Below are 20,242 nucleotides of genomic sequence, written 5' to 3' on the forward strand. Positions count from 1 at the left end.
GTTCAAGAGCTCTGGCCTTGAGTCAAGAGAGCGGATCAGTTTCAAATCTTCATTACCTCATCTATTTGTTCATTAATTTTGTCTTCACCTTGCCCACCATCATCAGCTTCTGCTTCTTCCTTTTCTTCCTTCTTATCTTGCTGGCTTTTATCTTTGTTTGAACTGCCACTATCCAAGTTGTCATCTTTAGCAACAAGTTCAGAATCTTCCTAAATGTCAGAGGAAGAAAAAACAATCATCACACTCAATCCAAGAAACTGCTTCTGCATGGGTTGACTTTTAGACATGCATAATTTCTGCCTATTGGACCTATCCCATGGATGGCTGATGAAGTGCCATCCATGACCTAGAGAAAACAGTGCAGGTCTCCATGACAGCAGCAATATTATTAGGTGTGTGAATGGTGGGGTGAGTTTGATAATTCATTGCATCACCCTCGGCTGTTGCAGTGTTACACTCAGCCCTGGAGTTCTCCCAAGCTGGGAGCTGGAAAAATTCAGTGGCCTATAGGAGAATCAGCTTAGAACATCTGCACAGGGTCTTGTTCATCCTCCTTCATAACACATGGGATGACTCAAGTCAAGCTACTCTTAGCTCTGAATGTAATCAATAAGATAGGATAGAAAAAAGAAAAAGAATAGAAAAAAGAGAACAAAACAAATACAGAAAAAGAAGAGAAGTAAATGACAGAGAATGGTAGGTTGTGGGCAGATTACCTCCTCTCAGCTTGTTTGGGAGGGGGGAAATCTTTGAATTACCTCATCCATTCCTGGTCCTGTTTCTTCAGTTTTATTGTCTTCTTCCTCCTCATCTTCCTCCTCATCGTCGTCACCCCAAAGCCTCTCATCTAGTTTGTCAGCTTCCTCACCATTGAGATCGCCCATGTGTTTATCCAGGTCTCCGCCCTCACTATCTGATTTCTCATCATCCTCTTCTGAAAGGGAAGGCACTGAGCTTAGGCAGATCTCCAAACTGACCCAGTCCTGTGTATTTAAGAGAGGTGTGGACCCGCTTCCCTAGCAAGGGCCCCACCTGAGATTTATTGCCTTTTTCTACAGAACACACCCTACAGGCAGATGCCTTTAGATCTACTGACATAGTCTTACTGTGTTTTGCAAAGTAGAGGTACAAGGAAGTCTATAATGTGTGAACAGATGGTAAAAAAGAGTAAGGAAATACCTATGAGGATGTCTGGTTTTGGTGCTGGGGGAATGGCCATTATGGGACTCAGCAACCTGAGTTTTGTGTCTGAAATGATGGGGTTGGACTAGGTGGTTTCCATGGGTCCTCCCCATCTTCAATATACTGCTATGATTTTTTCCAACACCTAAAATCAGGTCTCAATCAGAATTGTCTTCATTTGTCTTTGCACAGGGTCTACTTTGCAAAAGGTCATATCCTATGTGCCTTAGGCCAACTGCCACTAAGGTCAACTTTCATTTCTGCAAGATATTCATTTTAGAGTAAGATACAGTTATCTCCAATTGGACAGAAATTTGGGGCAAGGGCTGAATTATGGTACAAACATATGACAGATGATGATGTACTTTAAAAAATCAAATTCTCAAATAATTTTTAATGACAGGGAGAATGTTCCTAAGATGTTAAATGAAAAAAGCAGGCCCAGCACGGTGGCTCACACCTGTAATCCCAGCACTTTGGGAGGCTGAGGTGGGTGGATCATGATGTCAGGAGATCGAGACCATCCTGGCTAACATGGTGAAACCCCGTCTCTACTAAAAACACACACAAAAAAAATCAGCTGGATGTGGTGGCAGGCGCCTGTAGTCCCAGCTACTCAGGACACTGAGGCAGGAGAATGGCATGAACCCGAGAGGTGGAGCTTGCAGTGAGCTGAGATTGCACCACTGTACTCTAGTCTGGGGGACAGAGCGAGACTCCGTCTTAAAAAAAAGAAAGAAAGAAAGAAAAAAGCAGACTACAGAACGGTATATGGTTTCTGTGTGTGTATACATGCAATAAATGGAAAGAAATATACCACTATTTATTAAGTGCTATGGCTGGTAGGCCTGAGGGGGGATCTATTTCTTTTCTACATGTTTGTTCCAAATCATCTACAACAAACACCTATTTTTCTAATTAGGAATAAAAGGTATTTTAAACACTACAGAACAATTTGCCTTTTGTTGAAAGCCCTTTTCCATTAGGGATCATCTCCTTTCACGCTTCCCTGAAGGGCACTACTGAGCCACTGCATCTAGCACACGAGGCAGCTAAAACATCAATGTGAGAAGAATCTATGAGAGACCAGGGACTTCTGCCTCAGTGGAGGTGGTGATAGCACATGCAGCTGCTGAGGTTTTCATTTGCAGTTAAGCACAGTAACCAACTTGTTTCAAAAGATTACATTAGGTTCCTTATGAGGAACATGTAATTTCCTGGATAAAATATTTATGCTTTCAAAAACAAGAATGAAGTGACAGATAATCTGAAACCTTGTTCTTCAAGCTCCCCATCATGCATTTTCCCATCAAAATCTTCCGACATCTCAATGGCATTATCTTCGCCCTTAATATCAGATTTTGAATCAGGATCCTCTTTGTCTTTTTCTTGACCCTTCTGAAATGTATCTTCCACCTACATAAAGAAGTATTAAACATAAATAAATGAAACTTTACCAATGTTTGATTCAGCTGTGAGATATAAATGCCAAGGTTAATGGTGTAAAAATATATCTGGGAGAGGAAAAAAAAAAAGAGAAACAACAGAGACAGCCACATGGAATTTGTAAAATTTCTGGAGTTAGTTTCCACTTGTTTTAATCAGAGTATAGAATTTTGTTCAGGTTTTCTTATTGGGAATTGTAAAAACAGTCCCAGAAACATTTGCAAGAATATATATTCTTTGTAGGATAAAAAATTCATCAATCTTTTATTATCCAATTCTTTAATATTATTTTTGTCACTATGATCACTGAAAGACAGTGGCCCAAGAGAATCTTGTTCATTCTTCCTTGGTTTCTATATTTCTTTTATAAAAAATTATTTTTTATGTTTTTAGATAGTGTCTCACTATGTTGCCCAGCCTGGAGTACAGTGGCACAATCATGGCTTACTGCAGCCTCAACCTCCTGGGATCAAGCAGTCCTCTGCCTCAGCCTCCCCAGTAGCTGGCACCACAAGCACATACAACCACACCTGGCTAATTTTTTATTTTTTGCTAGAGACGTGGCCTTGCCATGTTGCCCAGGCTGGTCTCAACTCCTGGGCACAAGCAATTCTCCTGCCTTGGCCTCCCAAAGTGGCGGGATTACAGGTGTGAGCAACTGAGCCCAGCCTAATTTATATGTTTCTATATAATTGATGTGCTATTTGGGGCAAAAAGTTTTGTGATTGTTACCTCTTTCATTATGGTTGATTTTTGAAAGTCCTTTTTAAGGCCAGGCACGGTAGCTCATGCCTGTAATCCCAGCACTTTGGGAGGCCGAGGCGGGTGGATCACGCGGTCAGGAGTTTGAGAGCAGCCTGGCCAAGATGGTGAAACACCATCTCTACTACATATACAAAAATTAGCCAGGCGTGGTGGTGGGGGCCTGTAATCCCAGCTACTCGGGAGGCTGAGGCGTGATAACTGCTTGAATCCAGGAGGTGGAGGTTGTGGCAGGCTGAGATCATACTACTGCACCCTAGCCTGGGTGACAGAGCAAGACTCCGTTTCAAAAAAAAAAGAAGTGCTGGGAGGCTGAGGCGGGCAGATCACTTGAGGTCAGGAGTTCAAGAACAGCTTGGCCAACATGGCAAAACCTTGTCTCTACTAAAAATACAAAAATTACCCTGGCATTATGGCGCGCGCCTGTAATCCCAGCTACCTGGGAGACTGAGGCATGAAAATCTCTTGAACCCGGGAGCTGGAGGTTGCAGTTGAGCCAAGACTATGCCACTGCACTCCAGCCTTGGGGAGAGAGCAAGACTCTGTCTCCAAAATACAAAAAAACAAACAAAAAAACAAGTTTCCCCATAACACCTCCATCCTCGAAGCCTCTCAAAGAATGACTACCAACAACATTCTGGTGAACCTTTGACTTTTTTCTATGAATACACCAACATATACTTAAGTGATACAGGTGATAGTTATCAATACCTGCCTCCCAACATCTTTTTAAACAAAAAAGAGATCATGCTTTACAGACTGTTATGCAATCTGCTTTTTTCATTTTTATTTTTCTGAAACAAGGTCTTGCTCTCTTGTCCAGGCTGGAGTGCAATGGCACGATCTTGGCCCACTGCAACCTCTGCCTCCCAGGTTCAGGTGATTCTCCTGCGTCAGCTTCCGAGTAGCTGGGATTACAGATGCATGCCACCACACCCAGCTAATTTTTGTATTTTTAGTAGAGACGGAGTTTTACCATGTTGGCCAGGCTGGGTTTTGTTTTTTGTTTTGTTTTGTTTTAATTTTACAGAGACAGTGTCTCCCTATGTTGCCGCGGCTGGTCTCAAACTCCTGGCCTCAAGCAATCCTCCCGCCTTGGTCTCCCAAAGTGCTAGGAATCCAGGTGTGAGCCACCACACCCAGCCTGTAAAACACATCTCTTCTTAAAAACATCTCAGCCAGGTGTGGTGGCTCACACCTGTAATCCCAACTACTCAAGAGGCTAATGCAGGAGGACTCCTTGAGTCCAAGTCATGGCTGCAGTGAGCTATGATTATAGAACTGCACTCTAGCCTGGGCAAGAGAGCAAGACCTCATCTCTTAAAAATAAGATCTTAGGTTATTTCCATGTTGATACATACAAAACCATCTCATTCTACTTCATTAATACTTTTACCATTGTTCTGCATGGATGGTGCCATAATTTAATTCTCTTCTGATGAATACTTGGATTGTTTCACAATTTTCACCATATAAATAATGCTGTAGTAAATATCCATGTGTAGACATATATACACACTCAGATACCTATTTATCTTTGACACTAGCATTTCTATAAGAAAACATGGAATTTGGGGGTCAATGAATACACATAATTTAAAATTCAGCAGACACTACCAAATTGTTCTGGAAGCTTTTTATTCCATGTAATGTTTTTTGTGTGAACTTTTCTATTAGATTTGCTTTTTCTTTTGACTTTTTTTTTCTACTAGAAAAGTAGTATACACTGATTAAGTTAGATTTGAGAAATACAAGAAGGCCAAAATAACAAAGCAATTATCTAAGGACAATATAGGTCCAAAAAAAAAAAAAAAAATTAGAGCTCCATAACATAAATACTAGCATTATTCTTTTGGCTTTTAATTGCTTTCCAGTTTTCTCTGCCAAGGAAGGGAGGGAATTTGAATTGGTTTTCTCCTTTATTTTTAATAACTATAAAATTACCTTAAATACAAGTTTCTGATCTGATTTAACTTAGAATATAAGTGATACACCCAACACACACAAATCACTCCCAAATGAGACAGGCATTTAAAAAATCCATGCAATGTAACAATCTTAGTTCACAGCATCTGAATAGTTCAGAAGGTTGCTTGATTCCAACCAAAAAAGGATACAGATTTTTTAAAACACTCTATGCCTTAAAGATATACAACAGCAAAACCTATTAACAGCAAATTTTGGCATTATTGTTTAATGCAATTATCACTTAAGATAGCCAGGCCTTTTATGCTTAAAAATACTATCAAAAATACTCTAGAAAATCATCAGTAAATATCTGCCCATTTAAAAAAAAAAAGTAAAAATCATTTCCTCCATAATTATAGCCAAAACCAATGATGGAGTTGCCAGGTTCCTTCCTGTGGATTTTAGGCTTTTTATTTACACCCACTGCTGAAGCACCAATATATCTAGGGCTCTGTAGATCACAGATTAAAAATTATTAACCTAGTAAAAACCATTTTTATGTGTAACTTACATGTTGAAAAGAAAGAGAGTGATCTTCTGTCAACTGTATACCTATGTGAAAACGTACCTGTTCTTCATTTTCGATCTGGTCACTCACATCCTTCATACCCTCGCCTTCTCCAATTCCACCTCCCTCATAGTCATGGAACTCAGTTGCTCCCTCTCCAGCTGAATCTTCCATAAATTCTTTGGGCAAGCAAAATCCCTTAGAAAAAAGAAAAAGGAAGTGAACAATTAGGCACAAGATTTTCATTCTTGCCACAGGAAAACAATTTAAACACATACTGAATTCTTTTTCTAGCTCATTATCTTAAATCCGCTGGAAGTACAGTAGACTTCTGACATTCTTCTCCTCTTTGGTGCTAATAGTTATGCAGTTTCACAGCTTGACATCAGATTTAACATATGACTTGACTTTGTAGAAGCCTCTGGCATGTGGTCATTTGTTACTTTGCCAAGACAAAAACCTAAATGAAGTATACTAGAAGGACAGTATTTTGGAAAAAGTCCTTGAGTAAGGGCAGAACAGGCTCTGGAGAGAACACAGTCAGACATAGTAATAACTGTGAAATGTTGAAAAAAACTATTTTATACAGGGAAATAACCTGAGAAGAATACTAGCCTGCTGAGCAGAAGTAAAAAGAAACAGTAGTGACTCTCAATCAGAAAGTTTAATTTTGTAAGAGAAAATATATACTATGAAGATATATCTGAGGATGGGAATGCAAAAAAAAATAAGCTGCTAATTAGCAAGGAATTAAGATCCCAAACCAGTAAACACTAATTATGACTTGGTTACACAGAAACAGCTTCCTGCGGATCAAGAGCTTTAATTACAGCCTAGATCTATTATCTTAGCACTGTCTAACCTACTCTCAAGTTCCCTTGGAACTACTCAGAAAAGATATGAATACAATTTGGACACTTAGAAAAATTTTTAACAAGCCAAACCCACTTTTAGGACATATATTCTCAGAATGTTGATAGGAAAATACAGTTTAGCTTACTTGCTTAATTTTCCCATTGAACTACATTATTTAAATGAGAGACATTCAGAAATAGACGAAGAATACGACCACATAGGAGGGAGTTTCAGATGCCCTTACCAGAGTATATCATTGCAGTTGCTACGTCTGGGATAGCTACAGGGCTCCCAACATTCTGCACGTATCAGAACCATTCCTACCCGCAAACAGACAAAGGTTTGAAAGGCCAAAGTCATTCTACAGCCTGTCAGACAAAAGCTACGGTGCAAATGGACAAATCTAGCTGAGCCAAATCTCAAGGCACCCGAACCACAGATTTTCCTGCCACTGTCTTTAGTATACAGTGTTTTCTCCAAGAAGCAATGGAATGTTAAGGCTGGCTTGGTGCCCACCAGAGGGGGAGAAACCTGAGACTCATTCTTTTACTTATTACTTTTTATTATTATTATTATTATTACTGTTACTTATCATTACTACAGATAAACATATTTATCCTCTTGATACAAGGCATTAGGCTTGGCTTCCACTTTTTAACTCTTTCCAGTATTTCAGAGACTCGGAACTAAGAACTCTTAATTGTTTATAAGAAATCTAGACCCCATCTTCAGTTTGTAAATTCGTATCTTCCTCAAGTACATCTCATCTGTATTAAGCTTGGAGAAAATCTTAGAATGCTAAGGAAGAACAAAAACAAAACTTATATACTCAAATGCAGGTGGTTCTCACAAAAATGCATATGAGTATAGGCAGATCTCATTTTACAAATGAGGAAATTGAGGTTTGGTGAGGTTAAGAGAGACCGAGAGCTGGATATCTCTATGACTAGACCTACCCACACCATGTTGCTGTTAGATTTCACTGTCTACTGCCCCTGAGTTTCAAGGGGAGGGTCTACAATCTCTACAACCTCAGTGCTTTTCACAATACCGGGTACATGGCTGAATGAACAAATGATTTCCCTGCTAAAGAAAAAAACTGGCTGGGTGCAGTGGCTCACACATGTAATCCCAGCACTTTGGGAGGCCGAGGTGGACAGATCACGAGGTCAGGAGATCGAGACCGTCCTGGCCAATGTGGTGAAACCCTGTCTCTACTAAAAATACAAAAATTAGCCAGGCGTGGTGGCACGTGCCTGTAATCACGTGGAGATTACAATTACAATTTTGGAGACTCTGTCTCCAAAAAATATATATATATATACATATATATATATATATATATATATATATACACATATATATATATACATATACATATATATATATACATATACATGTATATGTATATATATATATATATATATATATATATATATTTTTTTTTTTGAGATGCAGTTTTGCTCTTGTTGCCCAGGCTGGAGTGCAATGGCATGATTTTGGCTCACTGCAACCTCCGCCTCCCCGGGTTCAAGCAATTCTCCTGTCTCAGCCTCTTGAGTAGCTGGGATTACAGGCACATGCTGCCACACCCAGCTAATTTTTGTATTTTTAGTAGAGATGGGGTTTCATCATAATATTGGTCAGGCTGGTCTCGAACTCCTGACCTCAGGTGATCCACCCGCCTCAGCCTCCCAAAGTGCTGAGATTACAGGCGTGAGCCACCACAACAGGCGAAAAAAACTCTAATAATAACAGGCCCATTATCATTTAATCATAATTACACCAACATGGTTAAAAGAAAACGTAATAGCCTTAACGGTTTATCCTACAACTCTAGTTCAAGAGTTATCTGAAGAAGATTTAAATTGGGGATGGGAAGGGAAGGGTGTTAACAGACAGCAGCAGCTTTTAGACAGCGCTGGAGTTTAGGGAACTCGTCAGTTTGGGGGAAAGGGTGGGTTGGGGATAGGAGGTATCATCTGCAGGTTCTGAGACTTTAGTGGAAACAGCATTAGTAAAAGGATGCCAGACAAAGCCCTAAATAATCCACAGGGAGAGCAAATCACATCCTGCTATTTGTGGTGGTCCAAAATAAAAGCCTATCACACCAAAGACTAATGACATGAAATTTACTTGGGTCCCTGCTGCTCACAGTGCACCATGTGAACAGTCCTTACCTTCTGGGCAAGCTCTGTAAAGACCTGCGCAAGCACAGAGAGCAGCTTTGCAGTACTACGGTGAGTTGCTAAAGACATGGTCAGGAAGAAGAGGACGAGGTCTGAGTAGCTGGAGAGGACCGGCACCAGGCGCACCAGCAAGGAACAGGATTGGCTGAAGAACTGAGATCAAAACAAAACAAAAGGCCTGCTCACACTGCTTGGCAGGTACCAGGTTTCCATTCTGGAACTAGATAGTGGTGGTAATTGCACAACATTGTGAATGTACTAAATAGTACTAATGGCAAGTTACATGTATGTGTTTGTAACCTCCACCCACCCCAATACACACAGCTCACTGAGATTTCTTCATTTACATATATCGTCACAAAAGTACAATCTCAAACCGATGTCTCCTTTGGCTAACAATGTTGGTTTTTTAAAAATAGAATGTTGGCCAGGCACAGTGGCTCACGCCTTTAATCCCAGCACTTTGGGAGGCCAAAGTGGGTAGACTGCTTGAGCCCAGGAGTTCAAGTTCATGTTGCCTGGGCAACATGGCAAAACCTCATTTCTACAAAAAATACCAAACAAAAAAAAAACATATAGCCAGAACCCATCTCTACAAAACTTTAAAAATTAGCTGGGCATGGTGGTGCATGCCTATAGTGCCAGCTATCTGGGAGGCTGAGGTGTGAGGATCACCTGAGCCCAGGAGGTCAAGGCTGCAGTGAGCCATGGTCATGCCACCACACTCTCCAGCCTCGACAACAGAATGAGACCGTGTCCCAAAATAAAATAAATAATAAAAATAAAATGTTTATAAATAAATTCTGCTGATTCAAAGTTAGCACCGGAGGCAATGCTACAGAGTAACATACAATGTCCTGCAAAGTAAGTTGCTTCTCTGGACTTACTGTAAAGACTACAACTGCTTAGTCTGTTCGCTTATTGTAGTGGGAATGGTGGTTACACAGGATGGCTGCTAAGCCTCAGCTGATAACATCGTCTATCAGTAACATCAGATACTTGGGAGTATGTGAATAAGATATGAAAGAATCCTAATATAATGGATATTCTGAATGGTTAGCATTTCTGCACCTATGCATCTAACAATTAGCTAGCAAGCCCTAAGCTCTTCAAAGCTTGTCAATGACTTTGCACGTATAAATAAAGAGACCAAGTTCTTAGTGATTTTGGCACTAAGGCCTGCTCTGGCACTTATCTACGTGGAGGGAGGTAAAGCCCACTCTGCCTTTGCTCAGTGCATTCTGAAGAGGAAGAAGTTTGTAAAGAACAGTTAGTTACCAGGTGCTTTGCTGCTGTGCCACCCTCACTGTACGATTTCAGCCTCTCCAACAGCTCGGAGATGGCAGAAATTATTTTCTGCACGTGCAAAGTGCTCACATCGGCCCAGAAGTCATCCTCTAAGAGTTTTGTTAGATGTCCTGATTGCAGTCTCTCAAAGCCTGCTGCCTCATTCATTCAGAGAAAATAACAACATGATGAATAACAGAAAACAAATCCTTTTATCTCTATCCATGCAGTTATCTGTTTCTAACATCCATCCTTAACTATTTAGCCACAGAAATAAATCATCAAATACAAAAATTAAATCAGGCATGAAACTAATTTCTGCCTGATTTCAGACATACCATACTCTTCTTGTGGGCTTGCTTGGTCAGTGTTCTCCTCTGCTTTTTCATTCTTTCTTTCTTCTAAGTTCTGGATGGCACAGAGGATGGCTCGGATGGCAATTTCCATTTGCTCTGAAAAATCTTCCACAAATCCTTCGTCCAACATTTGATTTCCTAGCAGGTAACATGGTGCAAAACAAACATACAAACAAAAGACACCAATCATTTGCTTTAGTGCCTCTGGAAATCATTAAAAGTACTCATTTATGGATGAGCCACTTTGTCAAGCTGTGCCAGATACAAAGAAGAGACAAATTCCTTGCCTCGATAAACCTACAAGTTTATTACCTTGTATTAAAACATTTTTACTAAAATGATGTAAAAAATATAAAAATAACAGTTAAGACAGTATGAATAAACACTAACTTAGTCCAAATATCAGTGCCAAGCTTTTTCAATCTAAGGGAAAACTAATAGACAGTGAGCTGATGCTGCTGCCTTCCTATGTGTGTTACAAAGTATGTAACAGGCATCCAAACAAATGGGGCAAAAAGTTAAGAGCTATGGATTTCAACCACACCTCCCTGCCTCAGAACCCTGGACAGGTACATGTAGACCAAAATATAATGTGTCTTTAGGACAATGAGACTTACATCTATAAGACATCATTTCTACACTGGACTTTCATTCCCTGACTGAACAATATTCCTTACCTCCTTGGCTACCTGAAGTAAGCAGATGTGTCTTCCAGGTAGTAAAGTCAGCCATGGCTTTACTAATTTCTCCTCTTACATATTCCAGACTTTCAACTAGTGCCATTTGTGAGTCTCTTTGCTCAACCTCCATCCCTGGAAGAATGAACAAGGACTCTAGGCCCTGCAAATGAACTGACACCTGGGACAAGCAACTCAGCGTAGAAGAGCAAACTTCAAAATCTTTCCTGCAACAGAAATGCCACAATGTTGAAAGGAATGCATTACAATTCCCACAAACACACACCCCTCCCTGCAACCACTACAAGATATGCAAGGTAGAACTCATCATAGCTGAAGGTTTATGGCTAAACACATGCCACAAAGTGCTGTGCAGGTCCACTGAGTAACAGAGGACTGAAGCACAATTATTTTCATAATTTGATTCTATTACTAAACACCTAGGTTTAGTAATGGAATAAATTACTAAATTTATTCCATTAATGATAAATTTATTCCATTAATTTATTCCAATAAATGATAAATTTATTCCATTAATGATATTCCATTATCATTAGTATTTGGTGTGATAGGCTTTTATTTTGGACCACCACAAATGGCAGGATGTGATTTGCTCTCCCTGTGGATTATTTAGGGCTTTGTCTGGCATCCTTTTGCTAACGCTGTTTCTGCTAAAGTCTCAGAACCTGCAGATGACACCCCCTATCCCCACCCCACCCCATCCCCCAAACCGACGAGTTCCCTAGGCTCCAGGGCTGTCTAAAAGGTGCTGCTTTCTGTTCACACCCTTCCCTTCCCACCCCCAATTTAGATAAGCACAATAAGAACCTAAGCACACAGAGAAGTGTAAAGACATAGACACACTTACCAAGAATGAAAGAGAGTCTCACAAGACTGCTGTCTAATTTTGTCGACGTCAGCTTTCACTGTTTTAATGGTTTTTAGCATCTCTGTTAATCTCGTAGTTGACTGTTGCCAAAGGTGATCCTGTTTCCGCATCCGGCAACCAGAGGGCAGCTGACTTCCAGGTATTGGAGATGGGTAGCTCAGATTGGAAGGAATTAGGTCCAGCACTACTCCACAAAGTTGTCCCTTGCTAAGTTCTGGTCCTTCCAGGCAGGGGGCAGGAGGCTGCCCCAGTACCTGGACATTGCCATGGCCTGGAGCTGGCCCTACACTGGGGCAGCACTGGAGGAGCCAGGAGAACTGCTCAAGCAGGATCTGGCACTGCATGGCCAGGTGCTGCAGGCGCTCTGTCCACTGCTGCACGCCATCCTGAGGGGGGACGGCCACGGGGTAGGCCTGGGGCCCCATCAGCCTGCTGTGAATCTCTTGCACACAGCTGAGGAGGTTCCTGTACAGAGAAACCCATGGGAAAAACACAATGAATGGTACCTTAAACCACTTTACCACATTGTTTTAAAAGAAATTTGTGTTTCTGAACAAGCATGGGCTTTTTCATACAGTCAAGAAGGAAGAATCCCCAGATAGGTAAAAAGTCTGTTAAAATGCCTCCCAAAGTACTTAAACCCATCCCTCAGTCTTTCAGGAGAAGTATCACAACACAACCACACCACTACAGTGACTTCAACTAGCATTATCTAGTAAATGTGCTGTACTTTGCTACATAAACCCTAATGAATGGAGCAGAAAATACCTGAAGCTAAAGAATAGTCTGGAAATACTGTCCTTCAGCCACGAATCCATTCAACAGATGACGACAACCTTCCTAACTGTCGTCATCTCTCAATTATCTGTTTCCATTGAGGAGCCTCCATGTATGGCTCAGATTGCCATTTGGGGGATCCCCAAAGCCTAAGTAGCAGAAGCAGACTCAAATCTCATTGGTGCCCAAGACCATCTCACCCTAATACCATGAACACAAGCCTAACTATTGGCACACATGGACTTTCGGCAATGTATATCCTCATTCCAGACACAGGTATAGTTCACCCATGACAATTTTCACTGCCTGACACAGCCCTGAAATCTCCGCAGCTCCATATTCTCAGGAGGTTCAGTCAGAGCATGGAGGGAGAGGGACACTAGAGGCATATCACTGAAAGCAAGGGGCAGAGCTGGGAGAAACCCTACCTGCCTCTTTGGGCCTTAAATTCATTTCACAATTGAGAGCATGTCTTATACCTCTCCCCACATGCAGCAACTCTGAGCTGACTTGGATCTAATTCTTCCCAATTCATGCCACAAGCCCAACTCATTGGCTGATACCTGAGGATGATCCACTGCTCACTGAGCGTGGTCAGGGAGCGCCGCTGTCGGACGAGCATCTTCATCAAATGTGCTGAGAACCCTCTGCACCTCTCCACGTTGCCCATGCCCATTTCCTGGCAGAAGAAGGAAAAACATGCTGAAGGGGCTGCTGACAAACATCACCCACAGATGTGCCTCTAGAAAGTTGTTTCTACTATAAGCGTCAGACATGCCACACTCTAGAGGTGACATATTCATTTTTTTGAGCAGTGTTTCTCCAATTATGCTTGCACAGATCATTGATATTCCATAGACAGGAACTGGATTTAACTCCAAAATGCATTTATTAGTGGTCTTTTCTCAATTCACAAAGGGAAGAAAGATCTAAAGATGGCATTCTCAATTTGAAGTTTTTAATTTTTCTTAAACATTAAGAAAATCTGTCCTGCTGGCAAGTGTCACTGAATTTATTTAAGGTGTTCTGATTTTGCACAAAATTACATTGATTTATATTTTAAGTTTAAGGATGTACTGCAAAAAGCTCAGTTCCACTAACAGGCTGTTATCACTTAACAAGGTCTGAGAATGTGGCCCTGGGATGAACAGAACAAGGGCTTTCCCTGAGCCCCTGCAAGACTCATGTTCTATCATTCTACCTTGGCAGGAGTTGCTAGTGCTGCGTTAAGCCTGGCATGCCGTGCAAGAGAGCGATAAAAATACTTCTGGCATCCATCCCATGAAGACGAGATTTCTGTAAGCAGCCTGGAAAAGATATCAACATCGTTTACTTAATTAAAACCACGCTCTCCCACCCCAGATCCTGAAAACTCAGATATTGGTATATTTGGCCATAACCAAGAGTCAGCTGTCTGAATAGGTTTATTTCTATGAGGAATCATTCAGTGAGGCACTCATTAGTCCTTTACTTAACTCAGCACTGGAAGTATCAGGGGAAATAAATTATGCTGACAATATGGTTTCTTCAATGAAATCTTCCTATCTTGGCAGTGGAGGCTAGGGGGTCATAAACTCTGATGCCTACAGGGGCCAGGCAAATAACATAAGAGGACTAAGGAGAGCCAAGCATAAAATGATGCATGGCAGTGACAGCTGACCTCAACGTGGGGAAGACACAGGGGTTGTTGAGGGCTCAAGTAAGCTGGAGAGCATGTGTCCTATCAAAAGGAGGAAACTACTATTCAGCTACAGCACTGCTGACTGAATGGGAATGCAAGCCCACTTGGCAAATTTTCCTGAAAAAGAATGCTTATGTAAAATTTCCCCTTTCTACAATGTGCTGTTGAATTCAAATTTAAAGCCCTGGGAGCAAATAAAACACACACGTGTACTATACCCAGTTCATGCAAAGCATCATTCACAACATCCTCTGCTGTGTTGTAAACAGAGGTAGCTCTGCCTGTCTCAATAGTGTATGGACTCACAAATTCAATAACATATTAGAACTTATGAGGAGTGTATGTATATAGAGCAACTAAAAATATACCATTTTCTAATAGGTTTCCACATGTATGATCAAATGAAGCAAGTAGACCTCAGGAAAATCAAAAGACAAAAAAAAAAAAAAAAAGGAAGAAGAAGAAGAATGGAGAGGTGAATGCAAGGAAGAAAGAGAAAGAAATGTTTTTTTTTCTTTTTTTTGACAGAGTCTTACTTTGCTGCCCAGGCTGGAGTGCAGTGGTGTAATCTCAGCTCACTGCAACCTCCACCTCCCAGGTTCAAGCGATACTCCTGCCTCGGCCTCCTGAGCAGCTGGGATTACAGGCATGTGCCACCATGCCTGGCTAATATTCTGTATTTTTAGTAGACACAGGGTTTTGCCATGTTGGTCAGGCTGATCTTGAACTCCTGACTCCTGACCTCAAGTGATCTGCCCACCTGAGACTCTCAAAGTGCTGGGATTACAGCCATGAACCACTGCACCCAGCCTCACACTTTCATTTGAATGTCCATCAGGAGTCAGATCCTGAGCCAGGCACTTTTGTAAGTGGTAGCCACAGTGGTATTGCTATCCCCATTTTTGCAATTTGCAAATGAGGACAAGGAGTTTTAAATTACTTGCTCCATTTATAAGTAGGGAAAAAACAAAACAAAAACAGACAAACCTAGAATCAGCCTCCTGAGTGCTGCTGACGATGGACAATGCGCTCCGGAGATCTAATGGGTGAAGATGAAGCATCTCTTGAGGGTTTTTTGAATGGGCCCAAGCAAGACCTTTGCGATATGACAAACCTAGGAAATAAACAGCATTTGTTTAAGCAAAGATGCTTAGTAGAGAATGGATGTGCCCCCCTCTCCCCTGCTACTCAAAGCAAAGTCTTCTAAACAGCATCACCTGAGAGCTTGTTAGAAATGCAGACTCTCAGGCTGCACCCACACCAACTGAAACAGGATCTGTAGCTGCACTTCCACAAGACTCCCCAGGTGATTCACACGCATATTCAAGTATGAGAAGCACTGCTCTCTATGCTATGCTGCAAGCATATGGTATAGCACGTGGTGACAGAAATTTTAAAAATACAGATTCTGCCAGGCACGGTGGCTCACGCCTGTAATCCCAGCACTTTGGGAGGCTGAGGCAGGTGGATCACGAGGTCAGGAGATTGAGACCATCCTGGCTAACACGGTGAAACCCTGACTCTAGTAAAAATACAAAAATCAGCCGGGCATGGTGGCACGCGCCTGTAGTCCCAGCTACTTGGGAGGCTGAGGCAGGAGAATCGCTTGAACCCAGGAGGCAGAGGTTGCAGTGAGCCAAAATCACGCCATTGCACTCCAGCCTGGGCAACAAGAGGCGGAGGTTGCAGTGAGCTGAGATCACACCACTGCACTCCAGCCTAAGCAACAGAGCGAGACTCAGTCTCAAAAAAATAAAATTAAATAAATAAATAAATAAAAATATAGATTCTGAGAAACCTCATACAAAGCGGGAAATATTTGGGAATCATGGATGGCTGGTCATAGGATTTTCCTGCATGTGAGTGGAACTCTTAGACATCTGGAAACCTTGCCTGTACCTTCTGTTGTCCACCATATCAACTGTCTATGGAATTTCCCCCAAAATCAGTCATGTCATTTCTCTCCCTAAAAGTTGGTGACTACATTTCATTGGGTTTCAAGTGAGAACCTTACCAATTTTTGCAAGGTGTTTAAACAGGTCTGACAAAGCTCGCTGTTTTTGCATGAGAATGTGCTTGGCTTCTGACCGCTGCTTCTCCTTCTCTGCAGAGGGTTCCACCTTTAAGCTCTGCAGCTCACTCACAGAGGAAATCACTTCACCTGTAAGGGAAAACAAGGCGGGGAGGGGAGACAATAAGAAAATCCCAGGGGTCTGGTAATGTGTTTGTTACCCAACACCAGGGACCTTCTGGAGAACAAAGGCCAAGTATCATTCATCTTTATACCCTGGGTACTTAACATAGTCCCTAGCATTTGGTAAAATCTCATTAAGTGTTTTTACCAAACTGGTCAAGGTACATGGAAACAGAAAAATAACACACAGGATTTCAAATCTCTTGACAATAACAACCCGAACAGCAGCAGTCATTCTTTTGTATTTAGGGGTTTTATAATCAATCAAGCAAATGCACTTATTGAGCACCAACTATGTGCAGTGCATTATACTAGAAATTTATAATCACTTGAAGGAAATTTCAGATTAATATAATATGTATTGAGTTTCCACTTGTAGCTGGTACATGGTAAATTCTCTTTTCATGTGCACAACTTCAGAAGCACTTATTTGTAGCTCCATTTTACAGACTTCAAGAAAGGCTCAGTGAGGTCTAGTCACTATCTGAAGGCCATGTGGTGAACGAGTAGATGAGCCAGGACTTGAACACTAGCCTACCTTACTCCAAAGCCCAAGTTTTCTATACAGCACCAAGCTGCCTTCCTGAATACACGTGGGTACCAATAACACAAGGGTGCCGCCTCCCTGTTGCAGGCAGTGTTATAGGCTGGGTTGTGTCTTCCCCCTCAATTCATATGTTAAAGTCCCAACCCCTAGAACTTCAGAATGTGACTGTATCTGGAGACAGGGCCTTTAGAGAGGTAATGAAGGTGAAATGAGAATGGGCTCTAATCTAATCTGACTGAAGTCCTTAAAAGAAGAGATCAGGACACAGAACACACAGATGAAGAGTGACCACGGGAGGACACAGTGAGAAGGTGGCCATCTGCAAGCCAAGGAGAGAGGCTTCAGAAGTAATCAACCTTGCTGACACCTTGATCTTGGACTTTTAGCCTCACACTGAAGCCACCCAGTCTGTGGTACTATATTAACGCAGCACTACCAGCCAAATATAGGCAGTCACCAGTGAGCACAAGGACACCAAAGACATCAGATTGACAGTGTGGGAGAGTTAGAGGATGAGGGAGGCTTTACATCCCGCAGTGCATCCCCTCTCCAGGAGATGCAAATGGATCTGTATTCCACTCACCCCCACCCCTAGGCCTGAGTCACCTTGAGCAACGGCTGACAAGTTTTAAAAAGGAGGAGCTCCCTGAGATTAGATGCAACCTCATTAAAGGAAGGCCAGCCTCACTGACAGCACACTCACTGCGGTTGGTGGGTAGATGGGGTGAAAAGAGGTAGTCAGAGGCTGCCAGGGGCCCAAACATTCTATTAAATTCTGGGTTCCCTTCCCAGCTATTGCTGTGTTACACTATGAGATCTTCGCTCTCACCTTCCCTGAGCAAAGACAGCCTGAGAAATGAAACTGCTGTGCCTCTCTGAAGTGAAGAAAGCAAGAGGATGGGGATGAATCCTCCTCAAGTGAGACAACTTTTTGACAGTGGGGACAGCTTAGACACTGGGAAATCCACCTCTGTGCCCCTTTACTGGTAACACCAACCAACAGGAACTAGTATAGACAAGGCTCTCATAAAAGATGGCACAGTGCCAAGTTACATGAGAGGACGACGATGTGAAAATTATGACTGTGTGTTCTCAGTAGGCTCCTGTTTCTGAGCTCTGTGGGTTTTTAAGCCCACTTGCTTATTCAATCAACTGTTCAACACTACACAAGGTATCAAAAAAGGACACAGTTGCCACATTCTCAGCCCTCCTGCGCCACTGGGGAAAACAGAAAGATCCACCCTTGACTTGGATGCTGGCACCCACCTGTGAACTGATCAAGGCCCTCCACAAGGCGAGGCAGGGGGCTCTCCTTCATGAACGTCAGGCACATCTTCCTCATGCGTTTCCTGAGCTTTGGCAAGCGACGCAGAAGCTCCCCTTCCAAGCCGGAAGGAGCAGCGCCCTGACACCACTCTGGAATTGTGGCCTGTGAGACAAAAGACAGGTTAGCCTCACTGCCAAGAATGACAGGCAGTGTCCCTGCAAGGGAACTAAATTTAACTGTTGCACACACAAACACATCCCTAGTTCAGCAAATAGAGAACAAATGTAGCATCACTAAAATTCAAAGAGACATACTGTGGATATTTAGAAAACCATATTACTGCTCCATATGAGATCATTATAACTGAAGGACCCCCATGCCCCTACATCCAGCAATGCTTGCTATGATAGCCACAAGGAGACTCCAGTTCTGAATTATGAACAGAGTAGAATGAATAATATCACTGCTGCCCTTAAGGTGCTGAGCCACATTGTGTTTCTCAGACACAGTAGCCAGGCGAAACTGGTCCTACTCCTGTGACCAGTTACCCCTAATTAACAGTTTAAACTTCAGGAATTCAGATTTCTTTCCTTTTTTTTTGAGACAGGGTCTGGCTTTGTCACCCAGGCTGAAGTGCAGTGACCCCATCTTGGCTCACTGCAACCTCCGCCTCCCAGATTCAAGTGATTCTTGTGCCTCAGCCTCCCGAATAGCTGGGATTGCAGGCATGCATCACCATGCCCGGCTATTTTTTGTATTTTTAATAGAGACGGGGTTTTACCACGTTGGCCAGGCTGGTTTCGAACTCCTGGTCTCAAATGATCCGCCTGCCTTGGCCTCCCAAAGTGCTGGGATTACAGGCATGAGCCACCGCACCTCAGACACAGGAATTCAGATGTTATATGAAGGGAAGAGCTTTCGTCCGTCAAGGGCATATTTTCATTTCTTTTTTCCTTGAGGAATAACCTGAAACTCCTATGTTGTCATTATTAGCAAATCAAAATTGCTGATCAGAATGACAGAAGCAGTGAGCTGACAAATACAGTCAAAAGAAAATAAATTTGGTAGCCATATCATATCTCTGCAGCCATCTTATGGCTGTATGTTCAGTTTCTATTATGAGTTTTGAACCACTAAAATAACAAAAATAGCTTAAGGACTTTCATTACTAACTCTGTGAGCCCCAGGTAGGAAATACAATAAGAAGACAAAGCTAATTACTCTTTAAAAAGTAATTTTTTTTGGAGAGACAGAGTCTCATACGTTGCATAGGCTGGTCTCAAACTCCTGGGCTCAAGTGATCCTCCTGCCTCAGCCTCCCAAGGTGCTGGGATTACAGCTGTGAGCCACTACGCCTGCCCAGAAATTACTCTCCTGAGGGATGTCTTCCAATCCTGGAGCTCCCCACACCCAAGGACATGAAGCAGGAACATCCATTCTGTAACAGACCTGCTAACTCAAGATGTATCACTGTTAAATTTTCAGGAATTTTGCAAGCCAAATCTTAACTGTTGGTGCTTGAAATAGGCCATAATAGGAGTATTTACACCACAGTAATCAGCATCTGCTATAAACCAGCACATCATGGCACATATTCACACCCTGTGCAGTAGCTTCCTCATGTGGTAGCCCACAGGCAGCTTCAACAGCATATTCT

General features: G+C 42.2%; 1 protein-coding gene across 6 annotated transcripts in view; it reads right to left on the reverse strand.

Annotated features, from left to right (window-relative positions):
- MDN1 (midasin AAA ATPase 1) overlaps window positions 1-20,242 on the reverse strand; it is a 189,084-nt gene that overhangs the window by 19,792 nt on the left and 149,050 nt on the right. For all 6 annotated transcript variants that reach the window (XM_055391822.2, XM_019029484.4, XM_055391823.2 and 3 more), the window contains 14 exons: window positions 18,585-18,747; window positions 16,592-16,738; window positions 15,565-15,691; window positions 14,098-14,203; window positions 13,460-13,575; window positions 12,099-12,584; window positions 11,231-11,457; window positions 10,536-10,691; window positions 10,189-10,352; window positions 8,902-9,063; window positions 5,927-6,064; window positions 2,457-2,598; window positions 759-934; window positions 57-209 (listed from right to left, as the gene is read on the reverse strand). In XM_055391822.2, the coding sequence (XP_055247797.1) occupies window positions 57-209; window positions 759-934; window positions 2,457-2,598; window positions 5,927-6,064; window positions 8,902-9,063; window positions 10,189-10,352; window positions 10,536-10,691; window positions 11,231-11,457; window positions 12,099-12,584; window positions 13,460-13,575; window positions 14,098-14,203; window positions 15,565-15,691; window positions 16,592-16,738; window positions 18,585-18,747 (2,463 nt within the window). The remainder of the gene's footprint in view (window positions 1-56; window positions 210-758; window positions 935-2,456; window positions 2,599-5,926; window positions 6,065-8,901; window positions 9,064-10,188; window positions 10,353-10,535; window positions 10,692-11,230; window positions 11,458-12,098; window positions 12,585-13,459; window positions 13,576-14,097; window positions 14,204-15,564; window positions 15,692-16,591; window positions 16,739-18,584; window positions 18,748-20,242) is intronic.

Source organism: Gorilla gorilla, chromosome 5 (genome assembly GCF_029281585.2).
Source record: "Gorilla gorilla gorilla isolate KB3781 chromosome 5, NHGRI_mGorGor1-v2.1_pri, whole genome shotgun sequence".
In the NCBI taxonomy this organism is placed as follows: Eukaryota; Metazoa; Chordata; class Mammalia; order Primates; family Hominidae; genus Gorilla; species Gorilla gorilla.